This window comes from Chiloscyllium plagiosum, unplaced genomic scaffold, assembly GCF_037043375.1.
Source record: "Chiloscyllium plagiosum isolate Xiang-an unplaced genomic scaffold, Cpla_swu_hap1 HiC_scaffold_45, whole genome shotgun sequence".
In the NCBI taxonomy this organism is placed as follows: Eukaryota; Metazoa; Chordata; class Chondrichthyes; order Orectolobiformes; family Hemiscylliidae; genus Chiloscyllium; species Chiloscyllium plagiosum.
Window position 1 is genome coordinate 34,843,099 of NW_028270183.1, and position 24,460 is coordinate 34,867,558.

A 24,460-nucleotide genomic window follows, 5' to 3' on the forward strand; every position below is an offset into this window, starting at 1 on the left:
ATTGTTAAGCATGGACACACAGCATTGTTAAAGCATGGAGACACAGCTTTGTAAAAGCATGGACACACAGCATTGTTAAAGCATGGAGACACAGCTTTGTAAAAGCATGGAGACACAGCATTGTTAAAGCGTGGAAACAGAGCATTGTTAAAGCATGGACGCACGGCATTGTTAAAGCCTGGAAACACAGCAGTGTTAAAGCATGGAGACATGGCATTGTTAAAGCACGTACACACAGCGTTGTTAAAACATGGAGACATGGCATCGCTAAAGCATGGAGACACGGCATTGTCAATGTATCAAAACATGGCATTGTTAAAGCATGGAGACATAGCATTGTTAAAGCATGGACATATGGCATTGTTAAAGCATGGGGACACGGCTATGTTAAAGCATGAACGCATGGCATCGTTAAAGCATGGAGACACGGCATTGTTAAAGCATGAACGCACGGCATTGTTCATGCGCGGACACACAGCATTCTTAAAGCATGGACACATGGAATTGTCAAAGCATGGAGACAGATTTGTTGAAGCATGGACATATAACATTGTTAAAGCGTGGAGACACGGCATTGTTAAAGCATGGACGAAAGCATTGTTAAAGCATGGAGACAGATTTGTTGAAGCATGGACATATAACATTGTTAAAGCATGGAGACACGGCATTGTTAAAGCATGGACAAAAGCATTGTTAAAGCATGTACACGCGGAACGTTTTAAGCAAAGACACGTGGTATTATTCAAGCATTGAGACACAGCTTTGTCAAAGTATGGACACACGGCATTGTTAAAACATGAACAAATGGAATTGTTAAAGCATGGAGACATGGCATTGTTAAAGTATGTAGATACGGTATTGTTAAAGCATGGACACATGGCATTTTTAAAGCATGTAGACACGGCATTGTTAAAGCATGGAGACACGGCATTGTTAAAGCACGGACACACAGCATTGTTAAAGCATGGAGACATGGCATTGCTGAAGCATGGAAACACGGTATTGTTAAAGTATCGAGACATGGCTTTGTTAAATCATAGAGACACAGCATTGTTAAAGCATGGACAAAAGTATTGTTAAAGCATATACACGCGGAATTTTTAAAGCATGGAAAAATGGCATTGTTACGCATGGGGCAGAATCTTGTAGGCATGTGAGCAATGATAAGATTTGTGTCAGAATTGTATGACTCGTCTAGTGCGGCTCATCTTGACGTTGGGAGCATTTTGCGACTTCATTTGTGCTCTTTCCAAGCAGTGGTAATGATTGTTTGTTTAACATCTCATTGACGGCACAACTGGCCTCATAACTATCCAGGTTTCATTCTCACCAAATACACCAAACAATCTCGATGTCGAGATCTTGACTTGGAAACCAGAAGATGTACCTGATGGATTCAACTAATCTCTCGTTCCATGATGTTTATCACCAAACTGGATCCCAGAGTGTAGTCCATGGGCACTAACGGCATGCTTCCCTCAGACATTGGCATCCAGCTTGTGCCAACACCTCCCGATTATCCTGGTATGTCTCTGATTCACTTTCAGGCTGCTCAACCTTATGGACCAGGCCAGAACCCCTCAACACACTTTAAGAAGTTAGCTTTCAACCTAACTTTTCTTATTTTAGGGGAAGGTGTGAAGTGGATATCCCAGGAGTGATGCAGCTGTTCAGGCCACTGGGCTTTAAGCAAATCAGAATATATTTTCACGCTACTGTTAAACAAAAGAAAAGAGACTTTAGGATAACTTAACTAAGGATGAAAACCCAACTGACTCGATACAGCAACTTAACTATGGAACTGGTTCAATCCCTGCAACATTCCATAAACACACCCCTTGGCAAATACTGGTTCTTACAGGCAGGAAAGATTTCAGAGAGAAAAGTCAGTCAAGCATCATCTGCTGAAGCTTGGAAGCTTTTCTCTGCAGCAGCTTCTCTACCTGTGTCAAAAAAACAAACAGGATAAAAAAAAACTGCCCTGGGAGGCCTGACAATTCCACTACCATTGTTAAACCAGTCTCCCACCCAGACATTTTGGCACCTCTGCCTTTATGATCTCTCTGAAAATAAAAACCAAGGACAAAAGAACCTTATTTAGGGGCAGCATCATCGCAGCAGGAAGCGAAGACTCACATTGCAAGGGGTATCAAAGGGCTACTGCAATTTCAGAGCCCCAGCCCAAGGATGGACATGATTACATCTCAGCACTGCTTGCCGACTCTTGGAAGTCTCATTCACTTTGCATTTCTTTGCCTCGCCATGCCATGCAATGCCCGTTAACCCATTGGTGCTCCAACCAGAGCATAAGGCCACCATTACTGCCAAATTGAGGTAGCACAGACACAGACTCACTGCCAATCATGTGTGCCAGTAGGGATCAGTCTGGGAAGGTAGGGCGAATCTTGATGAATGGCCAAATGAGACACCCGTCAGTCACAGCAGGTATCAGCTGCCCGTGTGCCAAACACACTGCACATCCATTTAAACAAATGGATATCGGGTCTCACCCTCAGTGCAGCCAAAGTGGGTAGAGGCAGGTGGGGCACACTGTCTGACAGGGCTTGTTGGTTCTGTCAGACATGGACACTGCCAAGGGACCTGTCATGGTCAGTTGTTCACTTGGTTAGTTCGCGGTCAGGGGATCAGTCCCAGTAGGCTCTGGGGAATGGACAGCAATGAGTCTTGTAGGGCCACCACAAACAGTCATGGGGAAGCGAGTATAATCAGGTGCAAGGGACCTGCTTACCTATATCCAGGGCTGTTGGCTAAATTGAGTCAGAGGTCTGAGTCGCTCAGATCAGGAGGGTGCAAAGGGTCCTGTAGAGGTAGCAGAGGGATATCTGGAAAATGGGATGGGGCACTCTCAACGAGAGATAAATCAGAGACATTTACAGAGGTGAGAGACAATTTCAGTGGTGGCAGGAAGGTCAAGGTGAACACGGGAATGAGGAACTTCATTACAGGATGTATAAGGCTACAGGATGGTGGTTTAGTGGCAGTAATACCCACTGTGGCATTTGCAAAAGGAACTTACAGCATCAGGGTGGGTAACATTAAGGTGTAATGTAAAGGTATGGGGGCAGATTGGAAAATCAGAGGTGAAGGTGGGTCTCCAATGTGTCAGGGATGGAAGTGGGTGGTTGGGGTAGTGCAAGTTAAGAGGGGAGGTGGAGGCTCTGAGACAGGTCGTAACTGGTGACGATGGAGGGCCCTGTGTCAATGGTGTCCATTGAAAGCTGCATTTCCAACTATTGCCTGTCATTTTCTAGATTTGAAATGCAACTGGAGAATAACTGGGGTAGTTTTGGGGACCTGGGGACAAATCCCATCATGACAGAGGATAGAATTTGAATGCAATAATAATGTGGAAAGAAGAATTTAATGATGACCATGAAACCACTGCTGGTGGTCACGAAAACGCCATCTGGGTCACTCATGTCCTTTAAGGAAGGGAGGTGCCATCCTCACCTGGGCAGGTTTCCTTGTGACTCCAGACCCACAGCAATGTGGTTGATTCAGCAATGCCTCAAAACTCACTCTTGTGGTTGGCTCTTAATTGTCCACTGGATGATTTTAATTTTAAAAAGTCAGTGTCAGTTTGAAGGGTGAAAGTTCAGGATGCTCGGACAGTGAGTGATCAAATAATTAAAGCTACCATTTGAAAACCTGAAGGTTATTTTATTTTCAGTTATGTTCCTGCCCATTTGCTATGCATGCAGTGAACGTGCTTGGGATTCAGGTATAGTCACAGCTTTACCAATTGCACTTCAGGTCCAAAATGTTCACAATCCATATCAATGTTTGGAGGTGGGAAAGAGATATGATATTTCCAAATTTGCAGATGTTATAAAGCTAAATGTATCCATGAGGAAATTGTGTTTGACTAATGTGATTGAGCATTCTGAGGTAGTAACAGGGGAAGCTGGTGTGGGTTGTATATTTGAGGCAGTGTACAAGGATTTTAACAAAAATCTTTGCTAAGTTCCCACACGGCTGGCTAGGTATACAAGTAAAGCCCATGATGTTCAAGCTGAATGACATGGATCCAAAATTGGTTCAGAGGTTGGAAACGGTGGCTAATGGTCAATAGATGTACATTGTGACTGGAAGGTGTTTCCAAAGGGTTTCTGCAGTTCTTAGTATTCGGTTCCTTGTTTTCTTTGTGGTGGGAGTGATTTGGACCTGTATTTAAACATTGAGAAGTTTAAAGATGATGCAACCTTTCACCTTGTAGTTGAAGAGGAAATCAGTCAACGCGGGAAAATATGAATGGATGACTTAACTGGATTGAACAGTGCCAATTGGAATTCATCCTGTAGAGGTAAGAGGGGAATGTATTGGGGGAAGGCTAAGAGGATGAGGAAAGCATCATTATTGGGCGGATATTCAGAACTGAAGTGAAAAAAAAAGAACATTAACGTTCACACGGAGTCACATAGTCTGACAGCACGCAAACAGACCCTTCATCCCAAACTAGTCCATGCTGACCAAAATGTCCGTCCACGTTAATCCCATTTCCCTGCACTTGGTCGATATCCTTCAAAACCTTTCCGATCCATGTATTTGTCCAAATGCCTGTAAATGTTGTTAATGTACCTGCCTCATACACTTCCATTGGCAGCTCATTCCATGTATGTAATCTTCTGTGGAATAAAACTTGCCCCTCAGTTTCCCTCTAATCTTAAACTGGTGCCTTCTAGTCCTCAATTCCCCAACGCTGGGAAAAAGATTGAGTGCATTCACTCTATCCATGCCTTTCATGATCTTATGCACCTCTATAAGGTCCCCCCTCAGTCTCCAATGCTCTAAAGAAACACGTCCTAGCTTGTCCAATCTCTCCCTCACACCAGCCAATGAATTCTCTCACTCCATTCAGGCCGAGTGGGACTCTTTAGCTGTCACAGGTCCGCAGACCAGCAGCAACTACAATGGCTTACCGGCCTGGATCCTTGAGAAAACGTTATCTGTTTGGCCGAGTCTTGGCTTTGTCTTGGGGTTTTGTTGTGGGCTGCCCGAGATTCGTGTTCAGGATGGATTCTGAGTGAGGCGATGCAATTATCTTCAAATAGATGATGCCCGCCCGCCGCCCAAGCTCAGTTGGACCAGCAAGTTCCACCTAAATACCCTGCAAAGCATATACTCCATTTAAAACACTTCTTCGGGACTGTGCATTTTCACTTGTTGCCACTGAATTAACTCCACAGCAACCGGTATCTAGTCTCATGGTCACCCTGGATTTACACATGAAGAGTGTGTGACACTGATCCAGCTCCCTCAGAGACAGCTCTCAGAGTGAGCAGGATATCTGACATTACTGGGTTTTTTTCTTATTATTTCCCAGCGCCCATGCTGGCCCAGATGCCAGCCACCCAGCACATCTCCGACCCTGGTCACATTCCTGATTATTTTTTTCTCCCACACTACCACCTAACTGCAGTAGTGCTGATTTTTTTTCCCCGCACCCATGGTGTGTGTGTGTGCGGGTGTGAGATACAGTGATAGACACAAGGTGCACGAATCCTATCAATTTCCACCACCAGGAAGAAAAGAAACACCTGAGTGGCCAGTGACAAGCAATAACCCTCACATCAAAGGGCAATGCTGCGTGATCAAACACTGAAGGGGAGGGCAGGGATTAAATCAAAGTAGAATTGGATGGGGAAATAATATACTCCACTCCCTGCGGAGCCCACCTCTCCCTGAGAAATTCCATGGTGTTGGTGGACACCAGGTGCTCCTTCTCCAGAGACACCTGGCTCTAACGTAACCGTGGAAGAGGGGCATGCAATTGGCTCTAATGATCTCCTCCACGGCCCACTGTCTGGGCCTGTTTATGGCCAGTTTGGCCAGGCAAAGGAGCAGACCCACGAGGAGGGCATCAGACCTGCACTCCCCCCTCTGTACCGGATGTCCGAAGATCAGTGGGCGGCATGGTGGCACTGTGGTTAGCACTGCTGCCTCACAGCGCCAAAGACCTCGGTTCAATTCCCGCCTCAGGCAACTGTCTGTGTAGAGCTTTTACATTCTCCCCGTGTCTGTGTGGGTTTCCTCCCACAGTCCAAAAACATGCAGGTTAGGTGAATTGACCATGCTAAATTGCCCGTAGTGTTAGATGTCGGGGAATGGGTCTGGGTGGGTTGCTCTTCGGAGGGTCAGTGTGGGCTGGTTGGGCCGAAGGGCCAGTTTCCACACTGTAAGTAATCTAATCATGTGCGTAGGGTGGAAGTGCAACCAAAAACAGAGAAGGAGGTTTTTTAGGAAATCAACAGGGGAGTGCAAACATGCACACCCAATATAAACATGGTCCACGGACTCCACAGCACCACAGAACAAGCAGCTGGCCTGGGAGTCCGTGAACCACCGAAATCTACGGTTGCAGGGGATCGTTGCGTGTAGCATCTTCCAGCCCAGATCCCCGAGAGAAAGGCGGAAGGACTCCCGTGTGGAGAGCACTCCACTGGGGATCCCCACCGCTAGGTGGCAAATGAGCACACCAAGCCGTGCCCGGATGGTGGATGAGGGAGAAGAGGTGGACGGTGTGCAGCAGCAGTCGATACAGGGCCCACCTTTGTACGTCCTTAAAGGGACAAAACTAAAATTCTGGAGGCGTCTCAGGTTGTGGGGCACAGGGTCCTGCGGGAAGTACGGGACCTTGGGGCCAATGTGAAATTCCGTCCGGGCTGGGGTGAGCGCGGACGGGATCTCACTGCACACCTGAGCATCCTCCAACTGGTGCACTACATCGGGTCCGAGCACCGCCGTTTTAAGGCGTCGAATGGCGCTGGCCACGTACCGGACGTCTACCTCTGCCCTGCTCACGATGTCCTGCGGCAGCGTCCAGCCCAGGCCCCCGCCACCAGCATGTCCCCGACCCTTGTCACATTCCTGCTTATTTGTTTTCGGTTTTTTTTGAGAACCCCTGACACTTCTGTTCATTGTTTTTCCCCAGCGCCCATGTTGTGTGTGTGCAAGTGTGAGACACAGTGAAAGACACAAGGTGCACAAATCTTTATTCAAATCTCCACCACCAGGAAGAACAAAACACTCGAGTGGCCAGTGACAAGCAGTGCCCTTCACATCAAAGGGCAGTGCTGTGTGATCCAACAGTGAAGGAGAGGGTAGGGACTAAATCAAAATAGAGTTGGAGGGGGAAATAATGCACTCCACTCACTGCGGCGCCCACCTCTCCCTGAACAACTCCAGGGTGTTAGTGGACTTTGTGTGTTCCTTTTCCAGAGACACCCGGGCGCTAACGGAACCGCAGAAGAGGGGCAGGCAGTCGGCCCTAACGGCCCCCTCCACGGCCCGCTGCCTGGACCTGTTTATGGACAGTTTTGCCAGGGCCAGGAGCAGACCCACGAGGAGGTGTTCAGAACTGCCCTCCCCCCTCCATCTGACTAAAGTGCAACCAAAAGCAGAGAAGAAGGTTTTTAAGAAAATCAAAAGGAGACTGCAAACACCCACAGTTGGGCTGGGAGACCCCAACCCTGGTCACCCTCACCGCCAAAGCCCTCCACTCTGACAGCCATTCGAACACACGAGGAAAGAGGTGCGGATTCCTGACCAATGGCTAGCTGATGACAGCTGCTACTCCTGCCGGAGGGTAGGTGCGACACAATTCAACCATGTTCCAGACAGTGATCAGGTCCTGCAGCATCCTGAGGGTGACATCTAAACCATCACAGTTGACGAACACGAGCTGCGTGTCGTAGTTTAGGTTATGCACCTGGCAGAAAAAATACATCACCAGGGTGCACCAGCTCGGAGGAGGATCGACATAAAGGTATTGCTGCAAGGTCTGACGGCAGAACAACATGACCTTGGTGTGGACACACACCAGCGACTGATCGCCCTCCTCAATCAGGAGACTCAGAATCTGCATAGTGACCCAGTGCATCTTTTTGTTCTGGATGTCAGCGACAAAACCAGGAGGAGGGACCAAAGTGACCAGCCGGTACCACAACATGGCAGCCACCAGCTGGTTTATGACCAGCACTCGACTCCTGTAAGATAGCACTCAGAACAGTCCTGTCCAGCGTCCTCGTCGAGCCGAGACTTTGCCTCCAGCTCCTGCTAGTTCGCCAGCCAGGATTCCTCAGCCAGGCTGAGGTAGACCCCCAGTTAGAGGAGATGGGTGGTAATCCAGCTGAACCCCCCCATAACTCCTTTGGCAGAGAATACATCAGCCATGGACCGACCAGTAACCCAGAACATTTGGCCGAGTTGATCCTGGCGGGAGACGCAGCCGAGTACACGGCCTGGCACTCGCGCATCCTCCCCAGCTCAGCTGGATCAGTGAAAATGAGGAGCATGTCGTCGGCGTAGGCCGAGAGGACCAACCCCGTGCCCGTGCCACGCAGAACCTGCCCTGACAACCTCCTCTGCAAGAGGCACAGGAAAGGCTCCACGCAAAGGGAATACAGCTGACTGGACAGGGGGCGGCCTTGATGTACCGCTCCTGAAGCGAAGGGGCGCCATCAGGGACCCATTAACTTTATCCAGACTTTGCAGCGGTGTACAAAAGTCGTATCCGGGAAACGAACTGCGTCTAGAATCCGAATGCCCGCAGAGTCCCGAGCAGATACTCCTGATCCACCCTGTCGAACGCCTTCTCTTGGTCGAGAGACAGGAAAGCACTCGGCCGACCAGCCGGTCGACAGAAATGGATCAGGTCCCGGTCCAGGAGGACGGTGTCATGTATCTTCCAGCCTGGGACCGTGTAGGACTGGTCCCCGTGAAGCATGTGGGCTAGCACGGACGGCAGGCAAGAAGACAACACCCTGGAAAAAAATTTTGTTGTCCTCGAGAGCTGGTCGAAGGCCCTGGTCAGCTCCTCTAAAGTGACGGGAGCATCGAGCCTTCCGGCGTCCTCAGGGCTGAGCTGAATCAGATCCTCCCACAGGACTCTGCGAGCATCCTTGCTGGAAGGATCGCGGGAGAACAGAGTCGTATAATAAGTTCAGACGTGGGCCCTGATACCCTCCAGATCCGAGACAAGGGACCCGTTGTCGGCCAGCAGCACAAGCAGCTGCTGACAGGTGCTACGCCTTTTTTTGCTGCGAGCAGAAGGGGGAGCCGCGGTCTAGGTCCTGGAGGAACTGGATCTGTGAACTCACATCCGCGCCTGGGACCCAACGAGCTGCATGTCCCGGAGCATGGCCGTCTTCTCTTTGTAAACCCCGCACTGGGCCGGGTTAGCGTCTGGCTGACCGAGGTCGAGCATCTCCTTCTCCAATTCCTCGATTGCCCCCTCTTTGTTGACCCCCTCGCGTACTCCTGACAGATAACGCGGATGTGAGCCTTGCCCACGCCCCACCATAGCCTCAGGGAGGGGAAGCTTCCCTACTTCCTTCTCCAGCCGGTCCAGAAATGATGAAATGAATTCCAGAACCACTCATCCTGCAGCAGCAGGTTGATAAAGTGCCAGTACGCGGAGCCAAGCCTGGCGCCGAACGGAAGGGGTTCTGCCCACACCAGGTGATGGTCCGTGCACAACACCTGCCACATGGAGGCTTCAGAAAACAGGAGGCGTACGCCCGTGAAACGTACAGGCGGTCGATTCTGGATGCTCCGACCCGAGGCCTCACGAAGGTGGAGGCGATGGAGTTGCGATGGAGATTCAACCAGACGTCCACCAGGTCGAAGGACTTGACCATTTCCCTCAACCTCCTCCACGACACCCAACCAGTGTGGGCACAGCCATGGTCCCTGATCTCGAGAATGCAGTTAAAATCTCCCCTGAGGAAGACACACCGGCTCTCGTCGATGGAGGTGAGATGAGCAGACACTTCTCCAAAGAAGCTCACTTGCCTCGACCCAGCCAGGGGAGCGTAGAAGTTCACCAAGTGAAGTATTGCACCCCCCAGCCGAACCTTCAGTTGAAGCAAATGGCCTGGCACAGGCCCCCTGACCCTCTAGACCTCCGGCTGAAAATGCGGGGCCAACAAGATAGCCACCCCGCCAGATCTGCAGTGAGGTGACTCATGTAGAACCGTCCTTGCCACTCGAGGAGCCAGGTGGCTTCGTCTCCCGCGGTGGTGTGGGTTTCTTGCAGGAAGCGCATCGCATACGTCACATCCCGAAGGACCGAGAGAGTCTGGAATCTGCGCTGTGACTCCCTTCTGCCGTTGACATTGAGGCTGGCTATAGTTGTCTTCATGTCGGAAACATTGTACAACTGCAATCAGTATATTCAAAAACTATATACATTTACTGGGAGGACGAGGGAGGGGCACAGACGTCCCTCACTCTCACCAGGAATGTTCCCAGGAAGTTCCTGACTTGCTTTCGCTCATTTGTGTCGAGACCAGGCAAGCAGCGTGGCCGACAGTATACTCTTTCAAAGGAGCTCCAGCGGTCGAGCGCCAGTTGGGCTCTATCCTGGTGATGTCGAGGGAAAAGGTCCTCCCCCAGGTCCAAGGACCCGGAAAAACAGTCTGGGAGGAAGGCGTGAGGATAACACTTTGCTCCCCTCCACCGCTCGACGACCCAGCGGATATTTCGCGATTGTCGCCCTCACCATGGCCCATGTTGTTTTTAAAGTCATCTCCAGGGGCTGGTGGAATTATGGCAGCAGAAGGACCCTGGCGGTTCGGGCAGGATAGGCAGTGGTATGGGACAGGCAGCAGATGCCGTGGGCTCATATCCTGGAGAGGGACAGCGCCGCTGGCGAGCTGCCGGGAATTCTCTACACTCCAAGGGCCAGCGCCTCTGCCCAAGAGGGATGGGGGGGGGGGGGGGGGGTGTTATGGGCCTTCTCCTCCCTGCCCGCCTTGGTGATCATTAGGCCCGAGGTTCCTCCCCGCAGCTTCTCCCGCAATACAATTGGCTGGGGAATGTCAGGGTGCGTGGCCAGGGTGGGGAGGGCCAGCTGTGTCACTTCCTGCCCGCCCCTGGTTTATCAGTTGATGGTGGGCGAACTAAGGACCCAGTTTTAGGGGTGTTGCCGGGTGGGGAGGGGCTGAGCTCATGGACCCCTGGGCCAGGTGTTGCAGGGCCAGGACCAGGCAGCGATGCCCCAGGGGTTTCTGTAATGGGGCGGGGAATCGGCATGTGGTCAGCAGTGCAGGGATCAGGCAGGGACACGGGGGGGGGGGGTTGGGGGTCAGGGGTCCCACGCAAGGGCGACGCTGGCAAGGGGCATTGTCGTGCCAGGGTGGGGCAGATCGTAGGCCCATTTTGAGAGGAGGTAGTGGGGTGTTGTCCATGGCAGCGGGCTTGGCGCTTTATGTCTTTTTCCTGCACCTTGTGTCCGGCTGGATGCTCATCCCCATCCCTGCCAGAGGCCGAGGCACTAGGAGTCTTAGGTTCAGCCCCTGCTGCTGGTGTTTGTGGTGTTGAATTTAGGGGAGGGGGAGTCGGAGCGGCTGCGCCACTCTCAGCCATTGGCGTGGGCTGGGCAGCCTTCTGGGTGGGGCAGTTCTTTCTTGTATGTCCCACCTCGTGGCAAAGGTGACACCGCATGCCGTCGCTGACCAGAAGACGCGGTATGTCGCGCCCTTGTGGAGGAGAGTAAACGAGCCCTCGGTGACCTCCTCCTGGTCCAGGCAAATAAACACTTGGTGTCGGAAGGAGTATGTATGCCAGAGGGCAGTGTCATTCAGACCGAGCAGGAGCGGTTGGACACCTGACCGGACTTCCCCCAGAGTTTGAAGGTGTGTGAGAAGGAGCTCACTGACAATAAAGAGCGGGACATTGGAAATCACGACTCTCTGGGCCGTAACCTCCCAAGGGTCGACAAACAGATGTGTCCCGCTCACAGTGACACCCCCTCTCCACGGTAAGGTGGACCACCTGCTCAGTCCTGAGGAAAAATACGGCCTTCACATACGTCATGGCCGCAGCGATAATGGCCAGTGCGGCGACCAGAATAGCCATGACCTTACTGCAAGCCTCGATGGACATGTTGGCGTGGGGATAGGCCTTAACCTCCAATCGTTTAGTATGGTGCCTAAAGGGTGTCGGGGTTGTAGCTGGGGCTGGAGCAGCAGAGCCTAAGGCAGCGGTTACCCTGGCGTAGGTGCGGCTGGGTAAAAACAATGACTGCAGATGTTGGAAACCAGTTTCTGGATTGGTTGTGCTGGAAGAGCACAGCAGTTCAGGCAGCATCCAAGGTACTTCGTAGGTGCGGCTGGCCTTGCGGTGTTCGGGCTCGCCATGGCTGTGCTGTTGGGTGCTGCTGGAGCTATCCCCAGGAAACAGCTGTAGTTTTGAGTCCAATTGGGGTCCCAGGCCCAAGGCAGCAGCAGTGGTGGAGGCATACCTCGGATGGCAGCAGTGGGGGACTTGGGAGGGGGCTAAGGCGAGACCCAGGCAGCATCAAGTCAAGTCCGAGGCCGCAGCATGGAGGTGGGCCTCTGACAGCAACAGTAGCGATCTTGGGAGGGACCCAAGGCACGTTCCAAGCGGCATTAGGGGTGACAGGCCTCAAGCAGCAGCAGGTGGAGTCCAGGGACCAGCAGTGGGGGTGGCCCCCAGGCAGCAGCAACACTCCTTGGAGCTGTATAAGGCTCTGGCAGCAGCCGTGGACGTAGGCCTCAGGCAGCAGCAGCAGCAGTTGGGACAGCTGGAGACAAGGTCCAGGCTGCTGCACCAGAAGCAGGCCTAGGCCTCATAACTCTCACATTCTCCTCCTTCTGACTCTGCTTTTCTTCCTTCTCACTTCTCCTTCTCCTCCTCCTCCTTCTTGTCCTTCTCCTTCTAATGCACTGGTTGTGGGACAGTCAGTCCCAGAATAAGTCCCCCTTCTCTTGATACAATCAAGAGGAGAGTCCTTGAACACTGGTCCATCTCTCTCAGAGCCAATTCTCAGAATGAACAGAACCTCTAACACTCCTGTTTGTTAAGTTATTTATTTTTCGGAATGTCTGACACTTCTGTTCTTTTTTCTCTTTTTCAATTTTTTACGCCTGTATTTTTTTCTCTTTTTTATTACCCCCACACTACTGCCTAACTGGGTTAATGCTTTTCCCCCTCCCCAGACACATGGTGTGTGTGCAGGTGTGAGACACAGTGAAAGAAACCAGGTGCACAAATCTTTATTCAATTTCCACTACGAGGAAGAAAGGAAACACACACACATTCTTCCTTTGTTTTGTTGTTGTTGAGTTTCTACAGCGTTTTCTGATTTTATTTCAAAGCTAATTCCACCAAGGCCAGTATTAGTGAACCTGATGGTTTTTGAACAATTGGCAATGTATCCATGTTCACCATGAGACTCAATTCTAGACTTTTATTGAATGCAAATTGCACCCTCTGCCATCGAGAGATTCGAACCCACATCCCAGGATATTACCAAGATCTCTGGATTAAGAGAATCTTCCATTGTCTCCGAGCAGATGCCAATCGCGCATCCTTTTAGCTCTTCTGGACCATGACTCCAGCATTGAACAATACGCCATTGTGTCCAGGTCCATCATTGATATGAAATTATCTGGACATCAGTCCTCCACTGCCTCTGACTTCGGAGTCTCCGACCTTCTGACAACTTCCCAATGTAAAAATGGAGAAGCTGGTCATCAGCTTCAGGAAGTGGCCTGCAGGATATGCCTCTGCCGGTATCAGTATTGCTGAGGTGGAGAGCTTCAAGATCCTAGGAGTAAGCATCAGGAATGATCCATCTCCCAATCCATCCATGATGCTTCAGACAAGAAAACACATCAACACCTCTACTTCCTCAGGAGGCAAAGGAAATTCAGCATGTCCACAATGAAACATCAATTTTCATTGATGTACCATAGAAAGCATCTTCCCCTGATGCCTCACAGCATGGTATGGCAACAACTGTCCCTAAGACAGCAAGAAATTACAGAGAGTTGTGAACACAGCCCAGTCCTTCACACAAACCAGCCTCCCTTCCATCTTAACTCAGGAAATCTAATCTAATCTTACTGCTGCCCTCGGAAAAGCAGCCAACACATCACAGACCCCTCCCACCACGGGTACACTATCTTCCAACCTCTTCCATTAGGCAGAGGTACAAGTTTAAAAACACGTACCAACCGATTTAAGTACAGCTTCTTCCCCAATGATATGATCAAACCTCTCATACATTACAGTTGATCTTTCTCTGCACCTTCTCTGTAGCTGTAACACTATATTCTGCATTTTGTTCTATGACCCTGATGTACATTTGTAAGGTATGATTTGTTTGGTTAGCATGCAACTCAGTACATTTCGCTGGATCCCGTATGTGTGCCAATAATAAATCTCATCAAATCTTGATGGGTTGTTTTAGCCTCTTCCTACCTCACACAATGTAATTTGTTTCTGTCTTGACTCTATTTTTTTCAGTCCTTGTGCAGTCTCTTCTCCATGCACCCTGTGTGCCCTCATATCCCCTATATCACCTCAATACTACGACATTTCCTAGTTCAAACCATCTCTTCTCCACAATACCAATCACTCCATGGCAAAAGTGAGGACTGCAGATGCCGGAAATCAGAGTCTAGATTAGAGTGGTGCTGGAAAAGCACAGCAGGTCAGGCAGCATCCGAGGAGCAGGAAATTTGACATTTCGGGCAAAAGCCCTTCATCAGAACTGAAGGCCATCAGAATGGTCTCTGAATACACTATTTCCCACTGAAGTGAAGACCTAACCAATCTTCATCGATAACCCTCTCCCTTCTTCTGTTTGAATTTGTTTTCCTTTATCTTGGTAGTGTGGATGAGCAGAGGGATCTTGGTGTCCATGTACACAGATCTCTGAAAGTTGCCACCCAGGTAAATAGTGTGGTGAAGAAGGCATATGGCGTACTGGCTTTTATTGGTAGAGGAATTGAATTCCGGAGCCCTTAGGTCATGTTGTAGTTGTATAAGACTCTGGTGCGGCCGCATCTGGAGTATTGTGTGCATTTTTGGTCGCCATACTATAGGAAGGATGTGGAGGCACTGGAACGGGTGCAGAGAAGGTTTACCAGGATGTTGCCTGGTATGGTAGGAAGATCGTATGAGGAAAGGCTGAGGCATTTGGGGCTGTTTTCATTGAAGAAAAGAAGGTTTAGGGGTGACTTGATAGAGGTGTACAAGATGATTAGGGGTTTAGATAGGGGTGACCGTGAGAACCTTTTTCCACATATGGAGTAAGCTATTACGAGGGGCATAGCTTTAAATTAAGGGGTGGGAGGTATAGGACAGATGTTAGGGGTAGATTCTTTACTCAGCGAGTCGTGAGTTCATGGAATGCCCTGCCAGTAGCAGTGGTGGTCTCTCCCTCTTTATGGATCAGTGGTGCTGGAAGAGCACAGCAATTCAGGCAGCATCCGAGGACAGCCAAAATCGACTTTTCGGGCAAAAGCCCTTCATCAGGAATAAAGGCAGAGAGCCTGAAGCGTGGAGAGATAATCTAGAGGAAGGTGGGGGTGGGGATAGAGTAGCATAGAGTACAATAGGTCAGTGGGGAAGGAGATGAAGGTGATAGGTCAGGGAGGAGCGGGTGGAGTGGATAGTTGGAAAAGGAGCTGGGCAGGTCGGACAAGTCCGGACAAGTCGGGGGATCGTGTTGCTGGAGGTTAGAAACTCGGATGAGGTGGGGGAAGGTGAAATGAGGAAACTGGTGAAATCCATATTGATGCCCTGGGGTTGAAGTGTTCCGAGGCGGAAGATGAGGCGTTCTTCTTCCATGCGTCTGGTGGTGAGGGAGCGGCGGTGGAGGAGGCCCAGCACATCCATATCCTCGGCAGAGTAAGCGGACATTGGATAGGCATATGGAGGATAGTGGGCTAGTGTAGGTTAGGTGGGCTTGGATCGGCGCAACATCGAGGGCCAAAGGGCCTGTACTGCACTGTATTTTTCTATGTTCTATGTTCTATGCTGCATCATGAAGTATTTTGTTATTCAATCTCACCTGGTCTCCTCCTCCTCATGGGATGGTTGTGTAATGATAACGTTAATGAATTCACAATCAAAAGAATGAATTTCACCCCATCATGAAACATAGTGAATCTGGAATCAATTTTTAAAAATTACGAAAGTAAATCTTGCCCAATGCTGACCGACAAAACATTGTTGACTTGCATTACCACATAACGCCCTGGACCTGATCAGGTGTTCCCTAGAACTCTGTGGAAAGCTGGGGAAGTGATTACTAGGCCTATTGCTGAGATATTTGGATCATTGATAGTCACAGGTGAGGTGCCGGAAGACTGAAGGATGGCTAACGTGGTTCCACCAATTAAGAAAGGTGGTAATGAAAAGCTAGGGAACTGTACACCAGTCAGCCTGATATCAGTGGTGGAGGGAACCCTGAGGGGCAGGATTTACAAGTATTTGGAAAGGCAAGGACTGATTAGAGAAAGTCAATAAGTCTTTGTATGTGGGAAATTGTGTCTTCCTAACTTAATTAGATTTTTGAAGAAGTAACAAAAGAGGATTGATGAGGGCAGATTGGTGGACGTGACCTATATAGACTTCAGTAAGGCGTTTGACAAGGATCCCCATGGAAGACTGGTTAGTGAGATTCGATCTTATGGAATACAGAGAGAACTAGCCATTTAGATACAGAAATGCCTCAAAACTTTCAGACAGAGGGTGGTGATGGAGGATTGTTATTCAGACTGGAGGCCTGTGACCAGCAGTGTGCCAGAAGGATTTGTGCTGGATCCACTACTTTTCGTACTTATATAAATAATTTGGATGTGCGCATAGGAGGTATACTTCGTATGTTTGAAGATGGCACTAAAATTGGAGGAGTACTGGACAGGGATGTAGGTTACCTCAGAGTACAACGGGACTTGATCCGATGAGCCAATGTGCTGAGGAATGGCAGATGGAGTTTAAGATCGATAAATGCAAGGTGCTGCATTTGGAAAGGCAAATCAGGGCAGGACTTATACACTTAATGGTATGGTCCTGGGGAGTGTGGTTGAAAAAAGAGACCATGGAGTGTAAGTTCATAGTTTCTTGAAAGTGGAGTCATAGGTAGATAGGATAGTGAAGAAGACGTTTTGTATGTATTCCCTTACTGGTCAGAGCATTGAGTACAGGAATTAGGATGTCACATTGAGATTGTACAGGACTTTGGTTAGGCTAGTCTTTGAATACTGCATTCATTTCTGGTCTCCCAATCTTTAGGAAAGATGTTGTGAAACTTGAAAGGGTTCAGAAAAGATATATAAGGATGTTACCAGGGTTGGAGGATTTGAGCAACAGGGAGAGGCTGAACAGGCTGGGGCCGTTTTCCCTGGAGCATTGGAGGCTGAGGGGTGAACTTATAGAGGTTTACAAAATTATGAGGGGCATGGGTAGGATAAATAGACACGGTATTTTCCCTGGAGTGGGGGAGTCCAGAACTAGAGGGCGCAGGTTTAGGTTGCGAGAGGAAAGATATAAAAGGGATCTATGGGGAATTTTTTTCACACAGAGGGTGGTGCATGTGTGGAATGGGCTGCCAGAGGTAGTGGTGGAGGCTGTTACAATTACCAGATTTAAAAGACAACTGGATGGGTATATGAAGAGAATCGTAGAATCTCTACAGCGTGGAAACAGGCCATTTGACCCAACAAGTCTACACCGTTCCTCTGAAGAGTAACCCACCCAGACCCATCCCTCTACCCTATCACCCTACACTTATCTCTGACTAATGCACCTAACCTACACATCCCGAGACACTATGGACAATTTAGCACAGCCAATTCACCCGAACCTGCACATCTTTGGATTGTGGTTCGAAACCAGAGCACCCAAAGGAAACCGACACAGACACGGGGAAAATGTGTAAACTCCACACAGCGTTTGGAAGGGTTTAGAGGGATATGTGGTAAATGTTGCTAAATGGGACTAGATTAGGATAGGATATCTGGTTGGCATGGACTCGGTGGACCGAAGGGTCTGTATCTGAGCTATATTACTGTGCGACTCTATGACTTTATCTGGTTCAGTAATACCCTTAAATAAGGGGATCTGTTGTCATTGCCAAAGCTGGCCTATAGGTGACCTCTCCAACAGCAATATGGTTTGCTCCCCTCTCGAAGGACAAACCAAGCCACTCAGCTCAAGGCAATTTACAGTTCAGTGATGAATGTTGACATTGCAAATAATGCCCACATCCAGGCACCGCCAAAACAAAGCCTCTTTTCCTTTGTGCTTCCTGCTGTTCTCCAATTCTAGTCTTTTAACAAAATCTGAAATTTCCTTTTGTCTTCAGATCTGATAAAAGCTCATCAATTTGAACTACAGGGCCTGTCCTTCAGGGGTTACTAATCCACTCACCCTCTCCCACACTGTACAATTCCAGAACACTGGATCCTGTCCTTCAGGGGGTTACTAGCCCGTCCCCCATCACCCTACTCTCTTCAATTATCCTTCTCTCGGTAACAGTGAGATGAGAGACAGGAGTGGTATCTAATTAGGTTTAATGGTGCTGTACCTAAAGCCACTGCCCGTGGCTGGTATTAAAGTTTGAGTCAGAAGACCCATGATTTTCATCTGCCTCACCTCACCCTTTTAATTCGAGAACACTGGAGCCTGTCCTTCAGGGGGTTCCTAACCCACCCCTCCGGCTCCCATTTTACAGTTCCAGAACACCGGAGACTGTCCTTCAGTGGTTACTAACCCACTCACCCTCACCCACACAGTACAATTCCAGAATACTGGAGCCTCTCCTTCATGGGGTTACTAACCCATTCCCCCATCCCCCTACTGTACAATTCCAGAACACTGGAGCCTGTCCTTCAGGAGTTACTAACCCACTCACCCTCCCCCACACTGTACAATTCCAGAACTTTGGAGCCTGTCCTTCTGGGGGTTACTAGCCCATCTCCCCCCACCCACTATACAGTTCCAGAACACTGCAACCTGTCCTTCAGGGGGTTACTAACACACCCCCCATCCCCAACTGTACAATTCCAGAACACTGGAGCCTGTCCTTCAGGAGTTACTAACCCACTCACTCTCCCCCACACTGTACAATTCCAGAACACCGGAGACTGTCCTTCAGTGGTTACTAACCCACTCACCCTCACCCACACAGTACAATTCCAGAATACTGGAGGCTGTCCTTCATGGGGTTACTAACCCATTCCCCCATATTCCTACTGTACAATTCCAGAACACTGGAGCCTGTCCTTCAGGAGTTACTAACCCACTCACCCTCCCCCACACTGTACAATTCCAGAACTTTGGAGCTTGTCCTTCTGGGGGTTACTAGCCCATCTCCCCCCACCCACTATACAGTTCCAGAACACTGCAGCCTGTCCTTCAGGGGGTTACTAACCCATCCCCCATCCCCAACTGTACAATTCCAGAACACTGGAGCCTGTCCTTCAGGAGTTACTAACCCACTCACCCACCCCCACACTGTACAATTCCAGAACACTGGAGCCTGTCCTTCAGGGAGTTACTAACACATACCTCCTCCCACTTTACAATTCCAGAACACTGGATCCTGTCCTTCAGGGGTTACTAATCCACTCACCCTCCCCCACACTGTACAATTCCAGAACACTGGATCCTGTCCTTCAGGGGGTTACTAGCCCATCCCTCATTCCCCTACTGTACAATTATAGAACACTGGATCCTGTTCTTCAGGGGGTTACTAGCCCATCCCCCATCCCCCTACTGTACAATTCCAGAACACTGGGGTCTGTCCATCAGGGGTTACTAACCCACTCACCCTCCCCCACACTGTACAACTCCAGAACACTGGAGCCTCTCTTTCAGGGGGTTAATCACCCATCCCCACTCCCCCACTGTACAACTCCAGAACACTGGAGCCTCTCCGTCAAGGGTTACTAACCCACCCCGCACCCCACCCCCACTGTTCAATTCCACAACACTGGATCCTGTCCTTCAGAGGATTACGAGCCCATCCTCGATAATGTTGCTGGGAACAGGAGCTGTCCACCTCCAACTTTAGGGTCTTGATGGGAGGCAAAGTTCTGCAGGTGTCCTCTCTGCTGCCAAGTAGGCTTGTCATCGGGTCGCTCCTGCAGAGTCCCATCACATTGCTTTGTGTTACAACAAGATTGCACCTATTCACGCTGTATCTCACCTCAGATGCTGCCTGAGTAGTTGAGAACTCGCAGCATTGATTGTACTTACTTCAGCTTTCCCACAATTGCAATATTTTGTTTTTGCATCATGAAGAAATAGGGTGTAGGTTTTTACACAGATATATTTCTGTGAGAAAGAGCGAGGAGAGGCTTATGTTGGACACACAAATGATATGCTTTGATGATTTTTTTTTGCATATGTTATATTTTCCATGAAATCTCATGAAATCCATTTCATCAAATGTTTGCACAATCTCAAATGCTGGGTGGGGTCAGTCATAGAGTCATAGACCCTTCGGTCCAACTCAGCCATGTTGCCCAGATATCCTAAATTAATCTAGTCCCATTTGGCAGCACTTGGCCCATGTCCTTCTAAACCCTTCCTATTCCCATACCCGTCCAGATGCCTTTTAAATGTTTTAATTGTGCTAGATTCTACCACTTCCTCTGACAGCTCATTCCATACATACACCACCCTCAGCCTAAAAAAAGGTGCCACTTGGGTCCCTTTTAAATCTAAATCCTTTCACCCTGAATCTGTGCCCTCTAGTTCTGGGCTCCCCTCTCTTGGGGAAAATACCTAGAGCATGTATCCTATCTCTGGCCCTCTTGATTTTATAAACATCTATAAGCTCACCCCTCTGATGCTCCAGGGAAAACAGCCCCAACCTGTTCATCCTCTCCCTATACCTCATACCCTCCAACCCTGGCAATGTCCTTGTAAATCTTTTCTGGGCCTTTGCAAATTTCACAATATCCTTCCTATAGGAGGGAGACCAGATTTGTCCACAATTTTCCAAAAGTAGGATAACCAATGTCCTGTGCAGTTGCTTCCTGCAGAATAACCTTTGTGCCATGCACAGTGGGGCATGAGATTTGATTTAATGAAATAATAATGTCAGGTGCCCATTTTGTTTTTTTTTTAAATAATACAGCTCCTTCCTTAATTGGTTTCACATGGAAGAGCCAGATGATGCCCATACCAACCTGTTCACTAACCTGTAAGTAATGACAAGTGGGACGCAATTACACAGAACCATTAGGGAATCACTGTGCCATAAATAAATCACTGCTCTCTCCATTTACTAACCACTTCAGGCAGTGTGTCTGCCTCTTTCATCACACAGAAGATGTACAGGTCATCGCTTTACCCGATAAAACTCATATACTATCCCATTCTTGCAGTGTTTGGAGTGCCTGGTAAGTCAATTCAAAAGGTGGTGTGTTCAACACATTGTGGGACAATTTCTACCCAATGCCTGGTAAAGGCAGTCATGCTCGTGTACTCAGTTTAGATCTTAATACTTGTCTGATCGATAAAGTTGGATGTTTCCAGGAGCCAGCTCAATACCAGATTGATGCCCCTCGTTAAACAAACAGGATATAATCACTTGTTTTGATTGTGAGAAATGTACAAACCATTTTCTGTTTGTTAACAGCCAATTCCTGTTTACACTCATCAGCTTTGGTTATCTTCTCTCAGCCTTGATATTGTCTTTCCAGCAGCTTTCTTCTATCCTTCATCCTCAATGCTTTACTTGTCCATCTTCACTTTGTTGAATTTTTACCTGGAGCTCTTTAACCTTGATGTTCTCTTTGAACCTCTAGGTGCCACCTTGACATTGCCTTCCGTTCGGATCTCTTTCAACCAGGTTACTGTATAACCTTTCCCTTCCACCTTCACTCATTGCATTTCTTTCTCAGAATCATTGAATTCATACAGCGTGAAAGCTCAAAGAATCCACACTGACCCCAAAGTGTCCACACTGTATCCCTACATTTCCCATAGCTAACCCACATAACCTGCATATCTCTGGACAGTATTGGCAAATTCTTATGGTCAATCTACCGATCCTGCACATCTTTGGACTCTTTTAATCCTGTTCGTTTGCTCATTGATGGCATTTTCTCTGCAACACTTCTGTTATGTCGAACTTTTAATCCTTGTTGTTTTCTTCTCTCATGTTCCCACGTTGCCTTTTTGCTGGCTTCTCTTCTGGTGCACATAATCCCTCATCTTGTCTCCTAATTTTTCCCTTTTCTTGAGGTCCCCCCTGGTTCCTTTTCTACAGTGCTGGCTTTTCATGGACTGCCTCCAACTCCCCACCTGCACACCCCAATCCCAATCCTTCATTTGCTCATAGGATTTCCACACCCTAACGGAAACCGTTTGATAGATGATGAATTGTTGGCCGTCGAGATTGAGACAGGCACGCAAGGGCAATTGCATTAAAGGCCTGATGAACGGCTTCTGCCCGAAATGTCGACTCTCCTGTTCCTTGGATGCTGCCTGACGTGCTGTGTTTTTCTAGCGCACAAAGGCAAGTGTGAGAAATGGATTCAAATAGTTTGGTGATTGTTTTTGGTCTGACACAGTCGTGATAGGTCAAATTGCCTTTTTAATATGTCATACACTCCACAACAGGTCTCCGTGGATTGTACTAAACATGTGAGAATACTTGGTATTTCATCTTTGACCTGACGTAGTCATATAATTATCAAATGGTTATAATACAGAAGGAGGCCATTTGACCTTCTGGCCCAATCTAGCTCTTTGCAAGGGTGATGTAGCTTAACCCACTTCTCCATACCTTTCCACAACACTGTAAAACACAACCCAAACCCAGTTGCTTATCTAATTCTTTTGAAAGTGTGGAAGGACATTTTTTCAACCTACATTTTAGGCAACTCATCCTCTTTTACTGCTTTTATCTTTCTGTCACAGTGAACGTGGTAGCGATCCTGATCCTGTCCCTTGGAAAGTGTGATCTCTCTAAATGCATCACATGCTATCTGATGGCCATGGCTACAGCAGATCTGATGGTGGTGGTCTGCAATGTCATATTGTATCGGATTGCTGGTCTTTATTGGTTAAAGTCTTTCCTGGTCTACACTCCTGTGTGCAAGTTCATTCTCTTCCTGGCTCCGACTGCGAAAGACTGCTCTGTTTGGTTAACTGTCGCTTTTACATTCGATCGGTTTGTTGCAATTTGCTGTGAAAAGCTGAAATCAAAATATTGTAAGGGTAAAATTGCAGTTGGGGTTATAGTGATTGTGAATGTACTGTTTTGTTTGAAGAATATTCCCTGGGCTTTTACATATATTCATTATTTCAAAATTAACAGTATTCCAATGGGTTGCCGAACATCATTAAGCTTTTATATGTTACCCACATGGATAGCATTTTCTTGGATTGAACAGCTGTTAACTCCATTACTTCCCTTCATTTTAATTTTATTGTTTAATGCTCTCACTGTTAGACGTATTTTAGTTTCTAGTCAGGTCCGAAAGAGACTCAGGGATCACAGCAGTGGTACAAATATTCAGGACCCTGAGATGAAGAGCCGAAAAAGATCCATCATCTTACTTTTTACCATATCCAGCAGTTTTATCCTGCTCTGGATGACAGCAGTCATATATTTTATATTCTATCGAATTACAAACATCTTTAAACGGAGATCTTTATTTTACCATTTCCAAAGTTTCCAAGAAGCAGGAAATATGCTTCACCTGCTGAGTTCTTGTACCAATACAGTTATTTATACAGTGACCCAGAGGAAGTTCAGAAGTGAGCTGCTGACTGTCCTCAGCTGTCCTTTCATTCTAATTTATCAATCAATTCAATCAAACAGGAGGTAAATCTGACCTCCCCAGTAGGAATTATAGCTGCAGATCACAATGGGACTTCAATATTCCAGAATGTCAGATCAATGGGAGGGGAGTACGAGATACGATACAAAAGTGGATATTGCCCGAATTTCAAATTGATTTCCATGTTTTTTTTGGTGCTGAATGAATCTGGTCTTGTGAAGCCACTGCCTTGAGGAAACTGCAGTGGGTATCGACACATCTCAGTCATGACACATTAAGCTGTTTCCAAGTGGAAGTTTCTTTGTCGACCTGTGCAAAGTGCAATCAAATGGTTCTAATCTTTGAATACTAATGGTGCTATTTAAAAAGTAATATAAGTTGAACAATTAAGTTAGCCCATTTGAGGGAATATTACTTTAACCCTCGAAGTGAAGAAGCCAGTGCTGGCCTGTGGTGTACAAAGTTAATAAATCACCCAGCAGGTTTATTTGAAAGGACTAGCTTTCAGAGCGCTTCTGCTTCCTTACTTACCCAATGAAGGAGCAATGTTTGGAAAGCTAGTGCTTCCAAATGAACCTGTTGGACTAGAACCTGGTGTTGGGGGATTTTAAACATTAACTCTTGAAGGTGAACAGTCACTGGACCCACAATATTTAATCTGCTCTCTCCTCACAGAAGCTGCCAGACCTGCTGCGTTTATGAAACAATTTCTGTTTTGGGTCTTTTGAGGTGTATTTTCTATCACTGTAAGTTGTTAAATTCTCACTGGTGTATAGATTTATTGTGTCATTGAGATGTACAGCACTGAAACAGAGCCTTCAGGCCAACACGCCCATGCTGACCAGATATCCTCAATAAATCTAGTGCCATTTGCAGCA

At 48.2% G+C, this 24,460-nt stretch overlaps 1 protein-coding gene across 1 annotated transcript in view; it reads left to right on the forward strand.

The window, feature by feature from the left end:
• The first annotated feature begins 9,704 nt into the window (after positions 1–9,704).
• LOC148136464 (putative G protein-coupled receptor 139) overlaps positions 9,705–24,460 on the forward strand; it is an 85,558-nt gene continuing 70,802 nt past the window's right edge. The window contains exons 1-2 of the mRNA XM_087983335.1: positions 9,705–9,774; positions 22,717–23,016. Of these exons, the coding sequence (XP_087839461.1) occupies positions 9,705–9,774; positions 22,717–23,016 (370 nt within the window). The remainder of the gene's footprint in view (positions 9,775–22,716; positions 23,017–24,460) is intronic.